Below are 25,068 nucleotides of genomic sequence, written 5' to 3'. Positions count from 1 at the left end.
GTTATACCAAATCCAAAAGAGTACGGTTAACGTATGATCATTTATTTGCAATTTGAATAGTAAATTTCTTTTTCCAAAACACTGATGAGCTGAATGAATTTTTCATTTGTCATATATCATAGGTACATGCGTATAATGCGTACAATGCTGCTGTACAAAATAGATGCAATATTCAAATGATAGCAATCGAAAAATTTATAATTTTTACGTTGTATAATGTAATCGTACTTAATGGCTTAAAGTTCACTAATTCTAACGAATTGTGCATTTTCAAAAAAAATTGAAAAAAATACTATAATGGATACAGTTTATTCTGATGTCACGAAAATTATTATATAATTTAATAAATGATAAATATGAGTTTTTATTTTTATGAAGAAATTAAAAAATAAATTCAAGCAACATGAAAGAATAGATAATTACTGCAAACCAATTTAAGGTTTAAAAAAATTAATTAGTATTTCAACTGTGATAATATTAATATTTATGCGTATTAATAACCATGCTTTTAAATGGTAACAAATCTTATATAGTTTAGTATTTATAATTTATTTCATATACATAAAGCACTGTAGCAGTAAGTTAAATTTAGAATATTCTAAAATCAATGCTAGAGGTATAATCTCCATTTAAATTATAATAAGCCATTTCTTAAATGAAAAAAAGTACTTGATTATCTTTTTAGCAATATTACATTTATAAATATGTTTAAGCAGTACCTATTTGAAATCATGCAATAAAAAAAAAATCGATTTAAATAACTGTGTGTTGAACACAATAAAAAATGGTATCAATAATAAACAATAAAGCAATAATTAGACAGTGCATTTTTATAGCTGCATCAGAAAAATTGTTGAGTGCTGTTCGAACCACCTAAATCGACCGTTTGTCATCTAGAAAAATCAAAGAAAAATATCTCCATTTCATTATATTAAAATTTATATTAAAAAAACTAACCCTTTTTTAACGTACTTCTTTTATTGCGATTAAGAAGTATTTATAAATATTATTTATTGCTATATCATTTTTAATATTTAATTCATATTTCAATTAACAATACATGGTTATATTTTAACATGCACTATAGCTTAATAGTTTTAGTAAAAATCGTTTTGAAACTTATATGAGAGTGTATAAAAACTATTACAACTTTAACAGACCTTAGTATTTCATCGGTTAATGTATTAATATAAATTTTTGTAAATAAAAAACCTTTAAATTTAAATAATATTTTTTGGCGGCATACTGCGACGGGAACAATGATATAAAATTATGCTAATATTACTTGTCTTATTCTATTCACGTTTATTAAATATTATCATTCTTACAAGTTATATTTTTTATAATACCTGCCCATTCTATATATTAATACTAATATAAAAAAAAGAAAAATTTTAATTTCATTTTCTTTAATTTTCAAAATGTAATTGATTATTAAAACATTGTATTTATTTTCTATATTATAGTAAGCAGCCGAAATCTAGGAGCCGATCTAGAGTGAAACGAATTTACGATAGACAAACACATACCTACTTACTCCCACAAATACTGGTACGTCGTTTTTCTTTTGAATAACAACTGTAATTATAATTAAATCAATTAGTTTTATATTTTTTAGTTACTATTTTATTTTTTGGTATTTTATTTATTACCCTATTAAACTTACAATAATTAAGTATTATCGATTATATAAATAATATTTTTCCATTACTTAAATCAGTTTGTTGCATTCAGTATTCATTTAAATTATTAATACTCTAAATTCATAAATTTAATAGTATTAGTAATTTTTTTATTTTTATCAAATATATTTTTTAATTTCGTCTGTATAAGTAATCTCTAGACTTCTGGATACCCCTTTTCATTTTTTCTTTTGTTATTAAAGCATTAATTTTTATCGAAATATTTCCTATGTTCAAACAATTTTCTATTATTATAATTTTAATATTTTGTGATGGTAACTGATTAGAAATGGGGTGTGGAATGACAAAAATAACCAAAATTCAACTGACAATTTAATGATAAAAATATATTGAAATCTGAACATTAACTGTTGGTATTACATTTTACAAAATAAATGTTTGTGGAATTAATTTAAAAATACAATTTTCTACAACTTGCGGAGACCGGGGGCCCCAAGAAATTGGTGGCCAAATGCAAGTGCTGCATCTGTAGTTACGTAAATCAAGGTCTGACTTTAGGAAAAATAAATGAAAAGAGTTAGACTAATAATTAACTGCTTATCTTGAATTACTCGCTTTCAATTTGGCTTAATAAGTAAACATTTAACATAAAATCCATCGAATAGATCATTGTGACAGAGTCGATAACCAGTAAATTACTTGTTGACAAAATAACAACTTATTTTGAAAGAAAAAAATTCTGCCCTAAATTGGATATTTTTTTAGACGTTGCACAGAAATTTTATTTTATATAGCACGTAGGCCTTCTCAACAAGTTAAAGAAATTCCTTCCGACACCCTAATTTTTAATTCCCAAAAGTTTTCTCCGGACTCTCCGATATTTCGTATTTAGTACATTATTATAGACGAGCGAACGAGTGATGTACTCATCTGATCAACGGCGGCGCCGGAACGCGTGGAAGAAAAGCGCAAGGAAAACCGGTAATAATGTTACTCGTGACCGCAGTACCACGATCGACGGACGGGTTAACTATAAAAACACGGTGTCGGAAGATACCGGCGGCGACGACGACGGCCGACGAAACGGTTCGTTCGCACTCGTTCGTCTCTTTTGTTCTATTCCGTTTTTGGTTTGATGTGCAAGTTGTACAATAATTGTAAATTAGCTAAATAATTTTGCTTTTGTTCCCTTGCCCGCTGTTTCGTTATCCATCGATGCTTTACTCTTTACTCGCTCGCTTTTCTATCGTTTCGCGTTCCGTCGCCGCTACTATTGTTCATCTGAAACGCTCTACCGTCCGACCTGGACCATTTGACGCGGACCTCGTGTCCATCGTCTGAGCGGTTATTAGTTATTACTACTATTACGTTTAACGATATAACTTCCTGTATTGTTAATATAATCGTTCTAAATTCGCGTTTCGTCGACGGTGAACAAGTTTCCGTTATAACAGATTATACTCATCTATGATAAAATTAGCATTATCAATAACAACGGTTTATTAATCAGGTTTGTACGTGATTTGTGATGGAAAACACCGGGGCCACAAAACGCACGTTGGACGATGACGTCGAGGTCAATTCGAAACGGTTGAAGTTTGACGACCTGCAGATGCTTCCCTCGACGGAAAGCATACGAAATGTAAGAGACCCCAGAAAGTGGAGTCAGTTGCCGTCCATTGTCTACGAATTGCTCACGTTGTTCAAAAAATCGGAAAAATTTGATGCTGGGGAAGACGAAAAACTGGTAAATATGATCACATGTCAAACGATTGTCGATATAATTGTGCGGGTCAAGGATTCACGGGGGACCTGTAAACGAGTCTCCGTCAATGGTAACTCCATATGTGTTGGTTGTTGCTATTACACAAAAATTTCTGACTAGCTTCAGAATCGTTAATAATATATTTCAAAATTTAATTTTTATTATCAATTAAGTAGCTATATATAAGCAGATAAAAGGTATGCATAAACAAAAAAAAATATTTTTGTTTTAATTAATAAATATGTACACAAGAGAATATAAAATGTTCAATATTTCATTCTACAATAAAAGTGATAGGATAAATCTGATTAAATAATTATATTTATTATTAATTTTTGGCATGCACTTAAAAAAGTATTCTTTAGTTTCATATTTTTTATGAAGTTATGCAATATAGCATTTCTGAAATATTATAAATTGTATTAATATACTTCATTCCTAAATTTCTTCTTTAGTTAACCATGAGGTAAATTGATCACATTGTTGAAGGGATTTTTGTTATCATTAACTTCTTTGATCTAATTAATAAAAAAATTAACAGGTTTATAAATACTGTTTTATTATCCTACATTATTCAATATTTATATTCCTAATGTAGTAACTAGTTTAAAATACAAGTAAGTTTTGATTAGTTTTGAGCATTAAAAAAGCAAACCCCATGTACAGTTAATTATATTTCTTAGTCCTTGGTGGATGATACAACTGATCTAATATCATGAATTTTTGGAAATTTTTCTTCTTGATGATTAACAGTAGTTCTTTATGAAACCCATTTTTTACTATTGTGTTTGAACCTATTGCTTATTTACTAATGGTTGATTATAATTTTTTAATAAGTTTATTTTTCTTACTTTTATATTCCATTATACAAATCACTATAATGTAGCTTATCCTTAACTATTTAAGGATTTAATGTCTATTTAAGACATTCAAATACTTGAATTGCAATTGATTAATACTTTAATCGCTGTGTCTATATGCCCGACCATGATCGGTAATAATTTACCCCGACTATGGTCGGTAATATAAAAGGTACACCTGACCATGGTCGTTAAGATAAGGTACGGCCGACCAGTGATAACAACTTAGTTGTCATAACCTCATAATCTTATCAAATTTTGAATTGGCGCATGGGAATCTTCTCGATGGGCCGGTCCTTGCTTGGGCCACTCTATATTATTATATTATTACCAAAAAAAAGTTTTATTTTGTAAAATAAATAAAAATCATTAAAAAATAAATATATATTCAAAGATGAATTAAGATCAAACTTCAAGTTGGAACTGATTAATCATGTGACTTACCCAATACTCTTATAGCTATAATTATAGTAAAGTTATTGTAGATTTTACTAATTTAGGAGTGAAACTAAACAAATTTTGAAATGGATGCAAAATAAAGCATTTTTTTTTTTTTTTGAGGAGGTGGGGGTAAAATAGTTAAATTTGCAGTTCATGGGCCGGTTTGTTTCATATTTCCTGGGCAGAAAATAATTGCCAATCTACCCCTGGCCAAGTATACATATCAGTCCTGTCCATAAGGAAAACTTCAGAATTCCCGGTATGCCAATCTGTCCCTGTATATTAAGAAACATAATTTTTTTGTAATTTTAAATACCTTCTCATTATTACAATCACCTACTCTTTTAATGTTTGGGAAGATAGGAATCAATCATTATTTTTTTTTTTGTTTTTTCTTTCTGATAGTAAAATTCTTTCCATTTTGTTCATATAGTTAATCCATCGATTAACCCAAATACTTCACTAAGCTTCCTCATTTATTAACATTTTATAAAAAAATAATTGGCAAATGAAGGTTATTGTATTTTACCTTAGGTCTAAGATACTTTGGTTTAGCAGCATGAAGTTTTTTTCTCTTTTTGATGAAAAATTAATAATTATAAACTGAAGATTATAAAAATTAATCTTTTAAAATTTTTGGCAGAATCTTCATTATGTTACTGTTGAAATCAACTATTTGCATTAAAAATTTAAACAAAATATTAACCCAACATCCAATTTACCTATATAATATATTTTTATATTTCAGAAAAATGTTATAGATAATGAAAAAGAAGAGTTACAAGTTTTACCAAATGATAATCCAAAAGAAAATATTGGATTTCTTCAAAATAGTGATGAAAAAAATAATAGTGAATTTATTTGTACTGTTGAATCAAATAAATTAAGTACATTTAAATCTTCTATAGAAAATTCTTTACAGAGTATAAAATTTGATTTTTTTAAAAATGAAGCAGAAAATTTTGAAGTTCAAAATAATATATCTTCAAACGCTAAAAAAGCACCTGTTCAAATTATTGAAGATAATTGTTTCCAGAAGGTAATTCTGATTTTAAATTAAAAGTTAACTAATTGACAAATTACATATTCAACAAATTTTATACAACAATTTTATATTCCTCTTTTTAAAATGTGTATTGACCTAACTCGTATGCATAAAAAACCTACCAGTTCAGGTCAATCACCACAAGCACATTTAATAATGGTACAATATATTCTTTTATGACAGACTATGTGGAGATGTACAGATGTACCAATTAAAACGGTTTTGAGTTCAACCAAAATATAAATACTTTTATTTTATTCTTATTAATTTATTCATTGCTCTATTTGTGTTAGACCTTAGATGATTCTAACAATATTTTTTTGGTAATCATTAAAAAGCAGATGATAATTAAATTTTGGATTTTAATGTACTTTAATTTACTATGAGAACTATACCCATATTTATACAGGCTTTCTGAAATTTTGCACAACTCATTGACATTTAACTGTCACAGTTTCATCAATCGGTATTTTCAAGTATCAGACATTTTTCGAGGTACACCAGTTGAGAACCACTACTCTATACTGAAGAAGTATATTTGGGCTTATTACAAATATTATAAACAATATTCTTATTTTTTGATTTTTTTACCCAGTTAAAACAAATTAGTTCAATTTTTTTCTACAGTCTGATTAGTATTAGTCTATATAATTTATGATTTATATTAATAAATATATTTATTTACTCGTTTATTGTAAAGTTATCATTAATAGCATGTCTGTAAAATAAATTACAAATAATATCTTAATTTATCCGAATTAATTTTTTTTCTTCAAAATGTTTATTTCATTAGGTTGAACAAAAAGAAGATGAAGATTATGAGAAAACAAGTGGTTTTAAGAAGTGTACACTTACAAAAACGGATTCTACTCAGCCTACATCTACACCAATGTACACAAATGAAAATTATAATACAATAATGTCTATGCCAGAAAATATTAAAAGTCGAACTTTTACATGTACATTTACAAAAAATGTATCTGTAACTATTTCGAATAGGCCTACATCCACACTAAAAAGTGTTTCATCTATACCCATAACTACATCAATTGATTCTGCTACGCCAGTTACTATATCCGACAGTGTATTCAATAAAAATCCTCAAAAAGATATGTTTAAATCACCTATAAGAGAGCAAATATTTAACTTATTAAAGGTACAGTGTTTAAAGGGTATTTCTGAAATTCCTACTGTTAAACCAACACCATGTATTTGTCAATATTGTAAACATGTGGATAATTTGACATTAGAAAAATCAGCTTTGTATAATAAATCCATGAAATTCATGAACAATATAAATCTAAATACTGACATGTATTCTTCAGATGTTGCAGCTGATAGTTCAGAAACTTCTAAAGATGTTTGGATTAATGATTTATGTTCTCTCATTAGGAAAAATGATGAATTACATAACGTTTCTGTACCTGGTACTAATATTTCTAGTACTTTGACATCCATCAAAGATATTTTTAACAAAGTGGCTGAAAAAATTAAACCCCATCTTCCATTCTGTAAAAAATGTAAAAAATCTAAGCATATTAACTCATCCATTTGTAATAATTGTAAGCCACAGCTTAAAAATAAATTTGAATGTTATGATCCACGAAATGATTACAGAAATTACAACCATAAACATGGAAATAATAAATTTAGAAATTACTAATATAATACTTAATTGATAGTTATTTGTGAAACATTTGTTTCGTTTGAAGCTTAATTATTTTGTTAGAAATATTGTTATATTTTTAAATTTTCCTATAATTTTAAAACTATACCTGAATAATTAAAAATTAAATAGATGAAAATATTGACTATATTGAACAGTTTAACTAAAATACTTAAATAATTCTGATATGTATTTATGTATTTCAATTATTTTATGTAAATTTTAAATTGGAAGATAAAAGTTGAAATTATCTTTCTGAACACAGTTCCATATTTATTTATATGTATGAGTATTTCTATGTTCAAAGTGTTAGTGTTATTGTTATTTATTCAATCATTAATATTATTAATGACATTTAATCTTATATTTTTCAAAATACTGTTTATACATAATTTTGTAATTTTTAATATAATAAAAGAAATAATTAATTGTATATTAATTATACAAAGTACAAAATATTATATATACACTATAAGTACATAATACATATGTATATGTATCAACATCATCTGTGATGTTCATCCGTTTTTATTATTAGGTATTAAAAAATTTAAGTCGAATCCACACAATCGTGTACCCGCGCGTAACATAGCTGAAACATTTCACGAGCGCAGACGCCTATACTGGGCAAAGATATGTATGTTGTAACAAGAAATGGGCTCTCTTCCGAGAAAGTAAAATCAAGAATATTCCTTATCTCAGAAAAGTGCAGGAAATGTTTGTTTTAATGAAATTATCTTTTTAATTAACTACATATGACGTTTTAAAATAGTAAAAGTCAAATTCTTTTAAGTTATTTGTAACTATACAAATTAAATAACTAGAAAAATATTAATAAAAATAATCTACATAATATTATTTAACCTCTTGTCAAACAGGATAATTTTTCAGACTTAAATTAAGATATAATATAATTAATACCAAATATTTTTATACTGTATTTTTAAGTACAAATCGAGTTATATTAGTGATGATGTATTGACGATACATCTAGACACCAGTATTTCTAAATAAAACAATTTGATACATCATATGTAAAAATAATCGTAATATTGGGGATAGTTGGAAAAGTAATCTAAAAGAAAATTCTTGTGAAAATAACTTTTTCAATGGAATATCTTTAGATGTAACACCATCTAATGTGCTATTGTTTTTTCCTGATTTTGTAATATTCATCAATCACTTGTACTATGTCCGATCAAATCACGAAAAGAAGACAATAAATCATTTTCTCTTTTATAATGTCTGCATAACACGAAAATAATTTTGATAATTGAATTCGTGCATAATTTTTTTTTTTAGATATTGTTTAAGTAAGAAATGCGATGGCTAGCTAATACATTATCTTTTTTTTTTTTTCAGTAATAAACCAATAACTGTTGTCAAGCACACAAATATGTAGGTACATTTTTTTTTAGTTGCGATAACACTTGAACAGAAATAATGCTTCACTATTGACTTCAGAAAATTTTGTTTTATTTTTAAGTTTTCAAATAAATCTAGTTTGTACTTTGAAGATATAATTTTTTTAAACTACCAATATTTTTCAAAATAATCAGAAAAACAAAAAAAAAATTGCTAAGAAGAGAAAAAAATACTCTAAATTGATAGTCTCCGCTCAGAATTATTTTTCGTATCCAATGATTTATGTTTTAATTACAATTTACAGTGATATCTACTATTTAGCAAAGCAGTTTTTATTATTTTATTATTTTTCATTATTATCTAGGTACTACCTATTAATTTATTATATTTGAGACCATGCATTTCAATGTTACGTGAAAATCCTTCAACCATACCATCAGCTTCCATTTCAGTGGAGGCTTTACTCAAATTTAGAAAACACTCATGTTCGGATGCTTTTTCGTTTAGATTTGATGCTGTTTGACACACAACAGAGTATCTATTCCTTATTCCAACAAATAAAACTTTCCTGGTTTTTTCCCCAATAATAATGGCCTGCATAATATTGTTTTGATACAATTAATAATTGAGTACCTACTATAATTATTTACAATTTAATTTAAACATTTGCACTTTCGTATCGTTCCTAATAGCACATTATACTTAGATTTCTAACTATGTTTTGGCCATTACCCATCAGCGATAACTGTACACATCAGTGGTGTATATACAGGGGTGTTCCCTTACATTTTTCTGAGAGTATACTATGCCATTATGTACCAAAACACGGACTTTTAATGCAATACAAATAATTATCTTTTGGTCTTTTAAGGACGTGTACAAATAAAAATAAATAAATTGAAATCAAATTGTTTTAAATATTTTCTTATATTTATATTATAAGTTATAAGTTACATATGTATAAAAGTGATCTTTTAAATACTTATAACTTTATGTATGCATACAATAGATCGGTATTTAGATGTGGCTACTCTAGTTCTAAATCCCGGTGAAATGTTTAGTTCCAGTCTACCCCTGTTTACTGTAGCCAAATAGTGTAAAATATTTTGGCTATCGATATCGTAAATAATTATTGACTTACCTTATTGTGGGAAAAATGTGATTTCAAAAATAAACTACATTTACTTTCGAGGCATTATCTGAGTAACCAAAGTTTTATCCTGTGTTGTGGTTTGAGAATACCCGTAATTTTGTAATAATTTCTTGAGAGTATACGGCGTATATCTAGCATACCCTATGGTAACACCTCTGTGTATATAGGGGGTGGCTAGGTCCGGGTCCATAGTGAAATCTCAGATTCAATTAAAACATTTTATGCATAGGTATTGCTAAATTATATATTTATATGATATCTTGATCCGTACCTACTATTATTGTTGGTGTTCTATGCTAGTAGGTATGTTATTTTTGAGGTATAAAATTCACGTTACTGACCGATACCATGGTTCTCCAGAAGTGTATTTTAGAATTGGTTTGTTTATTCTATATCTTGATGAGCTATCTATGTCATTAACTAACGAATTTAGCAAACATAAAAAAGTTCTTTTAAGTCTTCAACATACTGTACCATTTTATGTGATTAATTCTAACTATACTGATGTATCAGATACCATTACCTTTTACCAAACTGGTTTTAATGATAACTATAATCCATAAATTATTGAAGGTGATCGGAGACTATGGAGAAGTAAGTGGAAACATTTTGTTTAAATTCATCTGACAGGTTGAAAGGAGTTTTTCAACACTAGTTCGACTTAAAACATTTTTAAGAAATCAACAAGGTTAGATTGTTGGGCCTTATGTTGATGACGATTAGTCGTAATATACCTCTAAATGTCGAAGAAATTGTTAATATTTTTATTAAAAATAAATAAAAAAAATAAATTTTACATAATATTAAGTCAAAAACATTTTAAGTCAACCTTCTGTAGAAAAATGCTTAATTTATTATGTAACTTATTTAATAATAAATAGCTATATTCTAATAAGTTTAAATTTCTATATTTTCATCATTTATGTCATAATTAAAATCACCCGTTCCCTAAAAAAATTCAAGTTGTACTTATGGTAGGGTTAAATTGGCCCATAGTGAAAATAATTGCTATATACGCTACTGCTACACATATGTAGGTATTCCGTCTACACCGTTTACGTGTACAGTGGCGTATTTTCAATTTTTTCTGAGGGGGTCCACAGTTTATACATAATTAATATAAACTATATTATATTATATTGTAATAGTTACGTCCTAAATATATAATGTAATAATCGTATAGTCTTATGTAATATTATATATATATGTACCTATATATTGTATTTAGCATTATATATTATGAAGTATTGTTTTAAAATAAATTCCGATGTCTCGATTTTTTGGTCAACTCCTCTATCACTTCATCAACAGTAATGTCAACTTCCCTGTGAATGTTTAACATAGCCAATTCTGCAAATATGTAAGAATTTTTGTTAGTTATTTTATTTTTTGGAGAGGTTTTGGAGGGGATCAATACCCCTGGACCCCCCCCCCCCCCGTAAATACGCCATTGTACGTGTACATCGGCATTTTCTATTGCTATCAGCTGTTCTTAGTCCCCAGCCTTTTTCATTTCTTTCCCACAGTTTGTTTTATTAACAAATAGGTACTACAATTTTGTATTTTTATGTACGTCGTATTGCACATAGAAGGTAGGTACTTCAATGGAAGCAGAAAGTTCCGTTAACTGTGCATATCCTATTCCTTTTATTGTAAAATGTAATATTTAATTAATCACAGTTTATTTATACCATACATTTTTTTAAATTATTTAATTATTATATATTATAATCCATTAATTAATATACCTGCTGCAATACTACCGTTAACTAAAGTTTTGTTAATTGATATATATAGATATGTCTTTTGGATTTTCAGAATAAATTACAGTTTCAATACTACAAATTTAATATTGAAATTTAAAACTTGAATTATACCCGATTCTGATTTCTGATTTAAATGTTATATCTAAAAATGTACAATCACTACCACCACAATGACGATTTTTTTAAATTTATTCAAAAATATAAACTATGCATATCAACTATTCGTCTACCTAATAAGTTCATGAATGTATATAGATAATTAGTAAATTACCAAGAGAAAAAATAATATGACGATATATACATACTCGGAAGTAATTGTGTCTGAAGTAGTACTTGAAATTATGCTTCAATTATGAGCGTCTATATTATCACTATAATATATATTATAAACATTAAAATGTGTGGTAAATATTATTTATCAATAAGTAATATAATTAAAATGTTTTAAATATAGATATAAGCAGAGGTGTTCCCATTATTTTTTTTCAGAGTATACTAAGTCAAACACAAAAATATAAATATAAAAATATTTTTCTTATGGTTTATAGGAGTAAAGCCGATAAAGAGTGTGTTAATAATAAGAAACAATTTTAAATCAGATTTTTTAAATATCCTCTTTATATTACCTCATCAATCGAGATAAATATTAAAAAGATTAAAAAAACACATTGATAAAAAACATTTTCTGCAATTTATTTTCATCGTTTCATTCTTTCCGTTCCATACCTCGTAGAGCAGAAACTGCTGAACGGTGATCTTTCAACCAAATCTTTATATAAGGTCGTGAATTGAAAACTACAAATGAAGGGCCATTGATAGAGATAAACATTAAATCTGACTCATTTTTGATATTTAAACTAGTCCTTTAATCAAGGTTTCTATCTTTAGTCAAGTACATATCTGAAAATCCTCGTTCGCAATCAGTTGTTGAGGTCGGGAGTATATTTAATGCCTTCATGAAACTTGAAAAAGCATTTCTTGAACGGAAGTCAATTAACTTTCAAATTCGGATAAACCCAACTTCTGCCATACTCTTTTAACTTCATCTTCTCCCTTGGCATCATTAGTTGCTGCTTTGAACACATCATAAATCACATAAAAGACATTTAACTTAAATGACAATTATACTGTTTAAATAATAGTCAAATTTAAATTTTATATTTTTATTATTTGCAATTTTCATTACCTGAATGCAAGGCTTTGCACCCGAATAATTTTTTCGGATGTTGAATATATTCGGGTGTTCAAACACCGCAATACAACATTTAAACAATGTTTGGGTGTTAATAACCGTTATTATTCAGGTTAATATTGGAAAAATATTATTTTTTATTGGTGGAGGGTGTTGGGGAGGCTGAACCCTCCCTCCACTAATGAAATATTTATATTTTTTGTTACCTGTCTATGTAATAAAATATCAATTTCTTATACAACTGTGCAACAGTTTTTTAGACCAAACTATCATTATGTTAATTTCAAACAATGGTGTAAATACGATTTATTTTCGAGGAAAAGGGGGGTTTATTTTATTTTATATGTGTATGAAGCTTATAAATTATAATATCTATTAAAGTTAAAAATACTAACATTATGTCCTACTCCTAGTTAGTGCGGAAATATCGCATGCGACAAAAAACAAACTATTTTGTTTTCTGCGTTTGTATTTGTGGCATAGGTGAAAATCGGGGGGGGGGCTTGAGAGGACTAAGCCCCCCAGAAATATAAAATACAGGTTTTAGTCTCCCTAGGCCTAAAAATTGTTAAGTGACTAAAAATACAATAATTATTATATTTGTAAAATGCATTTTTAATAACTGAATTAAAAAAAAATATTCTGTGATAAAAATTAAATCAAATTCATAAGATCTTACTAACTTTTTGTTACGACTTGGAACAATCGCAATTAATGTAATATTAATAATGTGTAATAATATTCGTATAGGTTGTTTAATTTAATTAATTAATAATTTTTGTCTAGAATACCTACTCCAAAAATGTTTAAGATAAGGCACCTAATTGTTTTTTTGTTTAAATTGTTGATTAAAAATGTCAAATTGTCAAACTTCGTAAATTGCCTTGTTGAAATAAATAATTGCGCACAGTGGTATTCATAGATGTAACAAGCAAATAATCCTCAGCCTCCCATAAATTTTACCAAATTTCCCCTTATGTAGTTCGTGCACACACTAAAAACGCACTAGCTAAGACATAGCGTAATGCAAAAATAATAATAATTTGTACTTATGAATATTACGATGAAATTATTACACCAACAAAAATTGATAATTCACGCCATAGACATGTGTACTACCATTGATTATAGAATAGACTAGTAGTCTATTCTACTACTACACGCCATACAATGAATAAATACGAATAACGTAAACAATAACTTAAGTAATAGTACGCGAGACATCAATTCTATTTTAGACTTACAGTATTGCAATAAATAACGACTCGGTGATTCGTAGAAGACCTATTACCTATTAAATTATAATAATACGATGTATCTGCTTGGGATAATTTTAAGAATAGTATCCCAGTTGTTTACACTCGAACATTCAACATACCATACCATTCATGCGTACATGTCAATATAATATATTGCTATTGTCTTTATTTAGATAAATTTAAATTAATTAACAATTTTGTATATTATTTGTGAAATTATTCCTGTGAATAATAATTTTATTATTAAACAACTAATGACGAAATTGAAATAACCACAAACAATACATACAAAATGATATGTCACATAAAGATTGTAAAATAAAAAATTATTCGGGTTTCGGGTTAAAATCAATATTTCATTCGGGTTTTTGTTAATTCGGGTGGTTTAAAAAAAAATCATTCGGGTTATTTGAGTGTTTGATTTTTTAAGGGTTTTTAGGGGTGTTACGGGTTCGGGTTAATTCGGATGCAAAGCCCTGCCTGAATGTTTTCTAGCATTGTGCAATGGCGTAGCCAGCGAGTAGGCCTGGTAAGCCCGGGCCTACCCACTTTTTTCCAAAAAAAAAAAAATTTATCCTATTAAATGTGTAGTGTATATGACTATAATATATATTTAAAATAATTGAATTAATATATTGTAAATACGGTTTCAATTAACAAAATTAAATCCCGATGATTTTTAATCGGTTCTGCAAATCAGTCAATGACACGTCTTTTATTTTGAGTGTTGTGGTTTAATTACCGATCAATTCCTGTTAATCGGCATCCGACGAAATTTATAGTGCATCAAAGCCAGTGTATATTATAATTTATGGCCCGACATCTCGTATTGCCCGTTACCTGAATACTATCAACTATAATTACCAATATGATTGATATTAATCTTATCCATTCAATTGACGATTATTTCCAAAAATAACGATACTGCAATATCATGGTTAAGTTGTATTATTTATTGTTATATTTATTATTTATTGTATTATTTATTATTTATTGTATTTAGTCCGTCGCGTCGCTCATTTTCAAAAAATGAAATGTTTTTAATCACATCAGGAAATTTAAAATCAATTGCTATTTCAACTGTTTCGGTTTCTGAACCTAATGACCCTGGATCAAGTGTGCGTACACCAATATTAGATACAAATAAACAATTGAATTTAAACATTTTTATATTAGTGTAGCTTGTGAGGATACCGCTGTACAACCTATGATCAGTTTTCCTTGTACTTTTTATCTGGGAAGCAACGTAGCTCTCAAAGTAGTTGGTACAATAAGTACCCATAGTTGGAATACTCAATAAAGATGAATGTCGTATTTTGTTGTTATTATTGTTGTCATTTCCCTTCTCATTCTCAAATTGAAAATGATGTTCTAATTATTGGTAGATATTCTGATTGGAAAAATATAAGTAACATGATTAAAAAACATGATAATACTAATTCACATAAAAATGCAATAGCTAAATATGGCGCATGGCTATCAACCAAAAAAACTGGATCAGTTTCGAATCAAATAAATAAACAAGTCAAGGAGCAAGTTATAAAAAATCGAGCTATTTTAACAAGTGTAATAAAGTGTGTTTTATATTGTGCACGGCAAGATATCGGACTACGAGAGCATCGAAAACAAAGAAAATAATAATTCTATAGTGAAAATTATGGTGCAAATTTGTGTTCACGTATAGAAAGGAATTTCTCGACGATGAAAAGTGTAAAAACTTATCTAAGGTTAACGATGACAAGTAGCAAACTAAATAATTTGACTTTGCTGTTTATTGAGAGAGAAATAAGTGGAAAATTCATAGAAAATCTATCTGCTGTAATTGACGAGTTTACATCAATGAAAAAGAGAAAATTTGAATTTTCAATTTAAAAATATTTTAATAAAGCTATATCTTTTTTATTAATTTAATTTTATACTATTAGTTGTAAAACTTAAAATAAATCCATGTAATATGCCTATAATAAATGTATAACATACGGTATCTTGATACTTTTTTATTTTATAAAAATATTCATTGATAATCCTTACATCAAAATATTGGGCCTACCTATAAAAAGTGTCTAGCCACTGGCATTGTGCTACTTTTTGAGTCATCAAATAAGCACTGTCGCATTCTGTCAACTAGATTCTGCATAAATTGCAGCCTGTTGATTCCTCCTGATTTTTTACTGTAAAATTGATACCTTTATGAATTGTTTTCCTGAATAGCTTTTATAATTTCCTTTTCTTATTAACCAGTTTCAGCTTTCACACTATATGATTTGGGTACAAGCAGTATACTTATAGTTTTGTGAAAGTATCTTATGAGTTAAAATCGCAAATCGATTGAGACTTGAGAGTACTCGTATGTACAGTATACCTATAATATTGAAAAAAAATCTTGAGAGTATACGACATATATGTAGTATTCCCTATGGGAACATCCTTGGATGTAAGTATAGGAACCTTGGACTAAATAGCGTAGTGTTGCCAAAAAAGTCAGCTACATTTCTTTCATCCTCGTATTGTATTTTTTTATGTACATCAATTTCATCAAAATTAGAAGGCGGTGTACAATCAATATTAAGATGTAATATACCACCAATAAGAGGAATTGTTGTACCGTCAAAACTATGTAGTCTAAATTGGAGTGTGAAAATTTAAAATATAAATTGCCAAAGACTCAAATGAAATTAACTACAAATAAAAAAATTATAATTTAATTTTCATACTCACGTTGTATTAAAAATGTATGAATCATTATTCTCCAAACAAACTACTTGATTTTGTATATTAGTTTTGTATACTATATTTATTCTAATAAATACTTTCCAAAACGTGTATGAGATTCGTTCAAAAATGTTATTCTCTACCAATTGCATGATAGGTGTTTTTACCTAAAAATTTCTTTAAAAGGCATTTTCGTTGGTTTTCCGTAAACATGTTTTTACTAGATATATTAACCGGTGTAGCGTCCTCTTAATATATTTCGTCGTGATGTTAATGACAATACATATAATCCCACAAGCCACAAATTAATAAATAAATATTCATATTATATAGACTCTGTGGGAGGATATATCCCCTCCAGGGACGGCGCGAGAGGGTGGACAATAGGGGAGGTTGCCCAGAGCCCCGCGCCTTAAATTATAATAAAGGTCCCGCGGTTCTGATTTAACTAAACTTAAAATATTTTATTAATATAAATTATAAGACCCAACATTAATTTTGCCCAGAACCTCGCAAACTCTAGCACCGTCACTGATCCCTTCCACCCCTTAATTACGTCCCCTGCTACGATTTACCTATGATCTATTTTACTCTTTAAAAATAGTTAATAAACAGAAATTATCTACTAAATAATTTTGAATCTTTATTTCTCTGTAATAGAACATAGTATTAAATAATTAATCCATACATCGGTTAACATATATATTCTATATATATATATATATACAGTGTATTTCCTTTTAAAGGTAACACTAAATAATTCTGTCCAGTGACATCGGATTAATATGCGGTTATCAGAAGGGGATAAGGAATACATAAATACACATTTTTTAATGATTTTTACATTTTTAGATCTTTCCGTGTGCGCATGCGCAATACAACTTGCATTTTTTTAAATGGCAAAAGGTGTTTTGAATACCAATTGATTCGTCGGTCCAACAGATAAATCGTAGAAAATCGGGTTAGGCAAGATTAATCGGCATATTAATCCGATGTCACTGGACAGAATTATTTAGTGTTACCTTTAAAAGGAAACACACTGTATATCATTTTTCAAACAAATTTTAGCAGTATTTTTTATATTTAACATTTATTTCCTAACGTTAAAACGTTTATCAGCATTCTATTATAAGGTGATCCTAATTGGAAATGTTTTCGTCTAGTTAAACGAACGCATTATACCACATAACAAATTTAAAAACGAGTTAAGATTAGTTTAGATTGGAAGTTTTACTTTTATAATTGTAAAAGTCAAATTTGACATTAATGGATATTCATCATAGGTAGTACTAGACCCTCCTGACGGGGGGGGGGAGGTTATATTTCAAGTAAGATATTAATTTTATTTTGTTCAAATCTTTAGGTGAATAATACTATAAAAATTATTTTTTTTTACTATAATAACTCATTTTTAACTTATAATAGTTAAAAAATTCTTAATAGTATTATTCGTTTAAAGATTTGAACAAAATAATGTTAATATTTTACTTGAAATATAACTTGGCCCCCCTGTTAAGAGGGTCTAGTACTACCTATGATGAATATGAGTTTGACTTTTACCATTATAAAAGTAAGACTTCCAACTTAACTTATATTTAACTTACTTTATTTAATTATTGAAAATAATAATATGCATTTCAAAACTTTAAAAGTAAATATGTTATAAAACTCCATGCGTCTCAATGTTTTGAAAGATTCAATAACTTCGTCAAGGTTGATATTGTATGTTAATGTACCTATTCTATGAATTGGCCAAAATGTTATTTTTTGAACATTTCTTATATAAATCTATGTGCAACATCGTTTTTGAACTAGTCCCTCGATTTTACGCCCAGGTCACCAAAACCAAAAAATTGGGGTTCATCGAAGCGATTTGCATGAGATTCTGCAAGATCCTGAACGATACTGAAATTTATTTGTTGTCATTTAACTAAACATATCTGATTAAAGAACACTTTTTTTATAATATAAAATAATCATAATAGAACATATTATTTAAATATCAATTGTTTTATGTTTAATGGCAATAAATAAATTTTACTATCGTTCATCTTGCAGAATTTTCATTAAAATCGAAGTGTGACATTATAATTTTTTGATTCTGGTGACTCGAGCGTGAAAAACTTAAAAACCATGTTACATATCAATTCATAAGAGAAACTTGAAAGAAATATATAATTATTAATTTTGACATTTAAGAAAATGTCTTGAAGATAGAAAAAATTTTAAATAATGTTTTCATAGGGTCGTATTAAACGGCTACGCTTATACTAGTTACATTAAGTATTTCAGAAACATTCTGTGTATGGAAATACTTACGTTGGCAAGCAAATATGTGCACTTATTTAGCATAAAAACTAACCATATACTCGTCATTTTCACATTCATCGTGCAAGTTATTGCAGATGAATGTCCTAATGCTAGCATGCTTTACTATGGAAAACCCGAAATCACCATCAAACGTATCTGGCTTCCACATAGTTTTGCTGTAGAGCGGATTCGTTACGATTGAATTCACTATAAAGCTATTTATCATCACCGTAAACGTGGGAACAATGTCATCGGTAATTTTTTCCGTGATCATTCCAGTTAATATTTCCACGTTATCGACGTTCTTGTAAAGAAATTCCAATATTTCAGCGGTTTTTCGATTGCCGGTGAGGTCGTAAAAGCTTTTATAAGCACGTAATCCCAAGTACGTTCGATAATTATTGAAACTCTGCACATTGTTTTCCCTTGACATTTTCATCAAGATTTTTGTTAACGGCTCCGTCACGGCACCGTCATTGTTGCTCCTCATCATTCCCATCTGTTGCTCAACCATATACTTTATTGTTTTACTCATACCACGCTTCAACACTTGGCTGAAAAATTTAAACAATATCAGACTTTATTAAATTCTTATAAAATATTGATAGTCGGAAAGAGACCGCGAGGTAAACCGAAATAGACGAATGATTTGATAGGGATCGGTGAACCAGCAAAAATAGAAAACCAGAAAGTAAGAAATCGTTGGAAAGATTTGGTGGATACTACGAAATTCCTCCAAGGCCTGGAAAGCCACAGAAAAAAAAATGTAGTTTTCGTATTCGTGATTTTTCGTTAACAAAATTTGACGATTGGACGTACGGAATACATTATTTTTTTAGTGCGGACACAGCCAGTATCAAGCCCGTATTAAGGGGGGAACACGGGTAGGCACATGCCCGGGTGCGTCAAGTCTCAGAGGTGGCAAAATATTTTAGTATAATTAATTTTAAAAATGATGTACCTAATGAAAAAAAAAATAAAATAGCATGTTTTATTATGTTATAATTTGTAAATTAAAAATTAAAATTGTATTTTTATTTTATTATAATCTGTTATTTAAAAAAAAAAAGGAAATTGAATGTTTCATTATATTATAATTTGTTTAATTTATTAATTAAAAAAAGTATTAAACGATTTTCATTTATAAGTTATATTTTAATATTAAAGAATCTCGATCATGGACGAAATAATAAATGTTATATTATTATTTATTTATTTTTTTTTGGAGGGGGCATAAATTATATGCCTGGTGACGCCAAATTTTAAATACGGGCCTGGTCAGTATTTTAATGAATTAAAAAAAGGCCGGTTACGCGTTTAAGGCAACAACAAATCACTATGTTAACGCGCGTCAAAGGACCTACGGCAACCCGAAGGACTGACCTGTTGTCACCGAAAAGCGTCTTCCCTAACCATTCCGGTAAGCCGGACGGCATCATCATCGTTAACAGCATCTCCATCGGCGCGGCAAAGTTGTCAACTTCTAGCACGTGACCTTGGTGCACTTGCGGATCGTATTTCAGCGGCCACATATTGCCGTCCACGTTCAACACATCGTTGATCATTATTGTCATCATCTGACCGACGACTATTCGCTTGGCCGCGTCGTACAATCGGTTGTCCGTCCACGCCGGCCACCGTGCGGCTAGTTCGTCGCACACGCGGTTGTGCTCGCGCACCCACATCGTGTGCATTGCGAACAACGCCTGGTTCATGCTCAACAACGGGTGACCCATAGCCCGTCTATGGTGCACGTTCAACACGTCCCACCCGTTGCTGTCTCGTCGTCTTGCGTCCGCGGCCACCCTGTCGAACTGTTACGCGCGTACGTAAGTCGTAGGAAATGAGTACGTAATATTATGTGTGCGAGCGCGTATCAGAAGGTTGGGGAATAGGCAGTGACCGTAGCAACCAAACATTGCGCCCGGGGCGAAACTTCAAAATGCGCCCTTATGTATTTTTAATTTAAAATATTACACTTATTAGATATTATTTTCAATGATTGCTTTAATTAATATGAACAATGTTAAATATTTCGAAAACAAAACATACGACATTGACCGTTGTAATTTTTAACATTTAATGTAAGATTTATTATTTTTGCGCTCTCCTAAGAATCAGTAGGCACCTCTTGCCATCCCCTTGCTACGGCCCTGGGAATAGGTCTCCGCTTCCTCCATAGCCCCGCCGTATCACGTGTTGCGCACGTATTTTATTGAAATTTGTTTGGATTACGGGTGCAGAAACGTTAACAATCGCACGTGTACACATTTGAAAAGAGTACCCTTTCCATTTTCGTCCATAACACGACTATCATTGTTAATATTGTTCTACAATCATACAGTTACGAGAACACGACGCGTATGATGCGGCCATCAACCCGGTGATATTAATATATGAGTATTAAGGTACTTTCTCTCTACGGCATCCGAACGCAAAATCCTAACGCCTGGACGCTTCGTTTATATACGTAACGTTTGCCTGTTTTTGTTTTTTTGATTAAACTGAAATACTATCGTAGTGCTTGCATCAATGATCTAATGCGCATGTAGTTATTTATTTTATAATTACGATGCTACTACAATGAATTTTAAATAATAATAATGTTGTAGGTGAAATGCTCAAAGGAGAACAAGAGTAGCACTGTCAAAAATTTCCCTACTTTGTTCAACTAATTCGATTAATACTTCATCCTTGATTGATAAAAACACAAATTATTTTAATATTTTCAATATGTAGACGCAGGACGTCTAGACACATCACTAATCTGGACTAATAGTGCGTCTGGTCGCATTGCTTTGTTTTACCGACGTGCAACGTTGATATGAGTAAGAAAACGGTCACTTATAAAATGTACCTTTAAGCTTATAGATATATATAGTGTCTAGGTTGATTATGCGTCCCGTTTAACAGGGCATTGTCCGGTTTTTCAGACAGATTTTCAACGGGACGCTTTTTATTCCGTTTTTATGTTCACAACATTATGAATTTGTATTAAATAAATCAAATTTTGATACTCCCAAAGTTATTAAATGTTATATAATCTTGAGATAAGAACTAACAACGAAGTGTGTACAATTTGTTAGAAAAATCTATGAATATGAAGATAGAACAATTTTCCGAAGTTTTTTTATACAGAAATAAAATGCAATATTGTAAAATAATAATGAGTAACTAATTCGATTTTCAAATTTTATTCTATGTTATTCAATTTAAAAAGTTAAAGCGGATAAAGTAATAAGCGTATGAAAAGACTGAGAGAAGTGGGTTAGGAAAAATCGTTCTGTTTTTGCCCTTATAAAATTAGTCACAAATTTAGTAATTATAATTAGGTACTAGTTTACTACTTCGACTTAATGTATGTGAAAGAAAACAGAACAATTGTTCCTAACCCACTTCTATCGCCTTCTTTACATATTTTTTACCTTTATCCGTATACGGACCACATTAGAATGATTATGTATCACGTATTTTTTTTATATAAAACATAATATATGTGTATATTATTGGTAAGAGTTATTTGCCTAGGTGTCTTTAAGCAATGTTAAAAAAAAATCGGTTTCCGTCCTCATCCACCACCCCTGATGATAGATACGCTACTAATATTCTTGCGCCTACGTATACACATCGCAGTCGAGACGAAACAGCAAATTATATAGCTATGATGAAACATACCCAACGAGTCGGTCCATTAGACCACGTCGACCACATTCGGGAAAACACCATGCTGAGCACTTCGACGAGCGAAAACTGCGGCGGGTAGTGCTCATTGTTCGGATGACATTCGGTTCTCAGTTTCCCGCCGACGAACGATCTCAACTCTCTCCGGGTGGTTTCGTCGGACCCGTACAATTGAGAGCCTGTCACCTGCAACAGTACGTTTAACGCGATATTGAGTTGATAATTTGATTTCCAAACGAATATGTTGATTCGTAATAAATCTGTGGTATCCAGTGGCACAACCAGGATTGGTTTTCGGGAGGGGGGATGGTGAATTTGAAAAAAATAAGCATTTTCTGCAGGTGTTTGGTAGGGACAAAGAAGTAAGATTAAGTTAGGTTTATAAGTAAAATATTTAAATTACAAATTAAACTGTTTAACTTCTATTTCATATTGTGATACCACAAAAAAAAAAAAGTATTACACAATCGACTATCGAGAAATCGTAGCAGCAATATTGTTGATGTTTTAAAGTCGAACGGAACGTTACAAAACGTTTCATTTTGTTATGTTATTATTGTTATCAATTATAATACGAATAATATTCATATTTCATATCAATCAGCCATTTCGCGTCTTAAAGATAACCCATATTTTTTCCTACGTAGAATTAATTAACCACAGAAAAAATTCGGGGAAGGGGTGGGGTCACAACCCCCAAAACCTCTCCTAGTTGCGCCACTGATGGCGTTGCACTGCTGTACGAAGCACCGCGGACGTCGGCAATACAGTGTTATGTGCATGCGGTATCTACAAACCGTTGAGTTAAAATGTTCGCCGAAAAATTGCAAAACGAAGTACTGAGAGAACGTATGGAAAAGTATGTTCCGACGTTTAGGGTCCCGTTTCAACGCATCGTCGGGTTTCCTCCGGAACACCTGTTCGTACAACGTATCCAATAGCGGTAGTGCGCCTAGAAATAGTAATTTACATAATACACGCGTTGTTTAGCGTGCTCTATATTTACCAACAAGGGGAATGGAAGTTACATGTAGTATTATGATAATTACCGTTATTTGGGCAGTATAATGGATGACTGGGTGGTAAAATTCTTGTCATCGTGCCGTTTCGATCATCCTCGTCCGACGAGAACCCGTTTTTCATCCTCTTCATCTGCTCTTGATAAACTAAAAAACCCACAACCGTTAACAGAGTGACATCAACGGTTCCCGAATAAATTTTAACCCTTTGGGAACCGAGGTTATATCATGGCGCCCTTGATAAAACTACTAATCTATATTGTAATCTTTATTTATCATAATTTATTTTTACACCAGATAACGATCGGTGGCACGGCGTCCCTGTAAAGACACCATGGGCATACTTTGGGAACCGCTGCTGTATACGATTGAAGTACTTACACGAGATAATAGTCTTCTGCTGCAGATCCGAGGTGAATGGCAAAAACGACCACCACATACTGGGCATGCCTTTGCGTAGGTCCCAGTTCACAGTGTCCAACGAAGCATCAATGTACCGGAACACACCCGAGAAGAATTTCTCTGAAGGGGAAGAAAACGCAAAAAGGTTCACGTAGTACATGTTGTGGTATTAAACACAATCAATTACAATAAATCAAGGCGACAGGAAGTATTTTACACGTTAAGAAACCGTATAAACGCAGTAAGAAATAGATTAATATAACATTTTAGAATATAATAAAACATTTGTAAAATAATAATCATACGAAACACTATCAATTAGCATACAGGCAATATAAAGATTTAAAATTAAAAAAAAAACGAGGATATATATGACGTAATCGTAGTAACACTTTTGGGTGTCAAATCTTTGGAATGACCAACCCGCAGACATCAAATATAACCCAACGACTTACTTCTGGAACTGAAGAGATTGCGGATACATGCGTTCGGTGAAGCTGCAATCGATACCACCAAAATCACCGTCAACCATGACACGACTAAGTGAAAACGGCCAATGTGAAGTATATATTATTGCATATACGTCGCGTATATGTTCATATATACGCGCGTTCAGTAATTAATCACAGTGCTCGAATTGGCAAAATTAAAGAAGGGGACTCTATTTACTTTTTTTTTAAAAAAAAGAGCGTCCCCAAAACTTATTAAGCTTTTTTTAATTATAACGTAATAATAGTAGAGGGACGCTGAAATGTCTGAAAATTAGTAGAGGTACTCCGTCATCCAGCG

The 25,068-nt window shown here is 30.0% G+C and overlaps 2 protein-coding genes and 1 pseudogene across 4 annotated transcripts; 1 reads left to right on the top strand and 2 right to left on the bottom strand.

Moving 5' to 3' along the window:
• The first annotated feature begins 1,534 nt into the window (after positions 1-1,534).
• Positions 1,535-7,528, top strand: LOC112692285. 3 transcript variants are annotated; one of them, XM_025566911.1, is made up of 4 exons: positions 1,535-1,551; positions 3,154-3,390; positions 5,458-5,748; positions 6,548-7,528. In XM_025566911.1, the coding sequence occupies exons 2-4, from the start codon at positions 3,172-3,174 to the stop codon at positions 7,415-7,417; spliced, it is 1,380 nt and encodes a 459-aa protein (XP_025422696.1). In that variant the 5' UTR covers positions 1,535-1,551; positions 3,154-3,171; the 3' UTR covers positions 7,418-7,528. The 3 variants fall into 3 exon arrangements, with proteins under 3 accessions (XP_025422696.1, XP_025422695.1, XP_025422694.1); XM_025566910.1 differs by lacking the exon at positions 1,535-1,551 and adding an exon at positions 2,706-2,987; XM_025566909.1 differs by lacking the exon at positions 1,535-1,551 and adding an exon at positions 2,706-3,073.
• Positions 7,529-10,835: 3,307 nt separating this feature from the next.
• LOC112692303 lies at positions 10,836-16,271 on the bottom strand (annotated as a pseudogene).
• Positions 16,272-18,678: 2,407 nt separating this feature from the next.
• LOC112692302 (prostaglandin G/H synthase 2-like) lies at positions 18,679-24,439 on the bottom strand. Its single transcript, XM_025566930.1, has 7 exons — positions 24,319-24,439; positions 23,908-24,024; positions 23,656-23,810; positions 22,853-23,044; positions 20,561-20,991; positions 19,230-19,731; positions 18,679-18,762 (listed from the first exon to the last, which is right to left on the bottom strand). Exons 1-7 carry the CDS (start codon positions 24,437-24,439, stop codon positions 18,679-18,681), a joined length of 1,602 nt encoding a protein of 533 aa, XP_025422715.1.
• Between the last annotated feature and the right edge of the window lie 629 nt (positions 24,440-25,068).

The sequence above is a fragment of the Sipha flava genome, unplaced genomic scaffold, assembly GCF_003268045.1.
Source record: "Sipha flava isolate LNK unplaced genomic scaffold, YSA_version1 72_pilon_pilon, whole genome shotgun sequence".
Lineage (NCBI taxonomy): Eukaryota > Metazoa > Arthropoda > Insecta > Hemiptera > Aphididae > Sipha > Sipha flava.
This window is presented reverse-complemented; position numbering and strand designations above follow the sequence as displayed.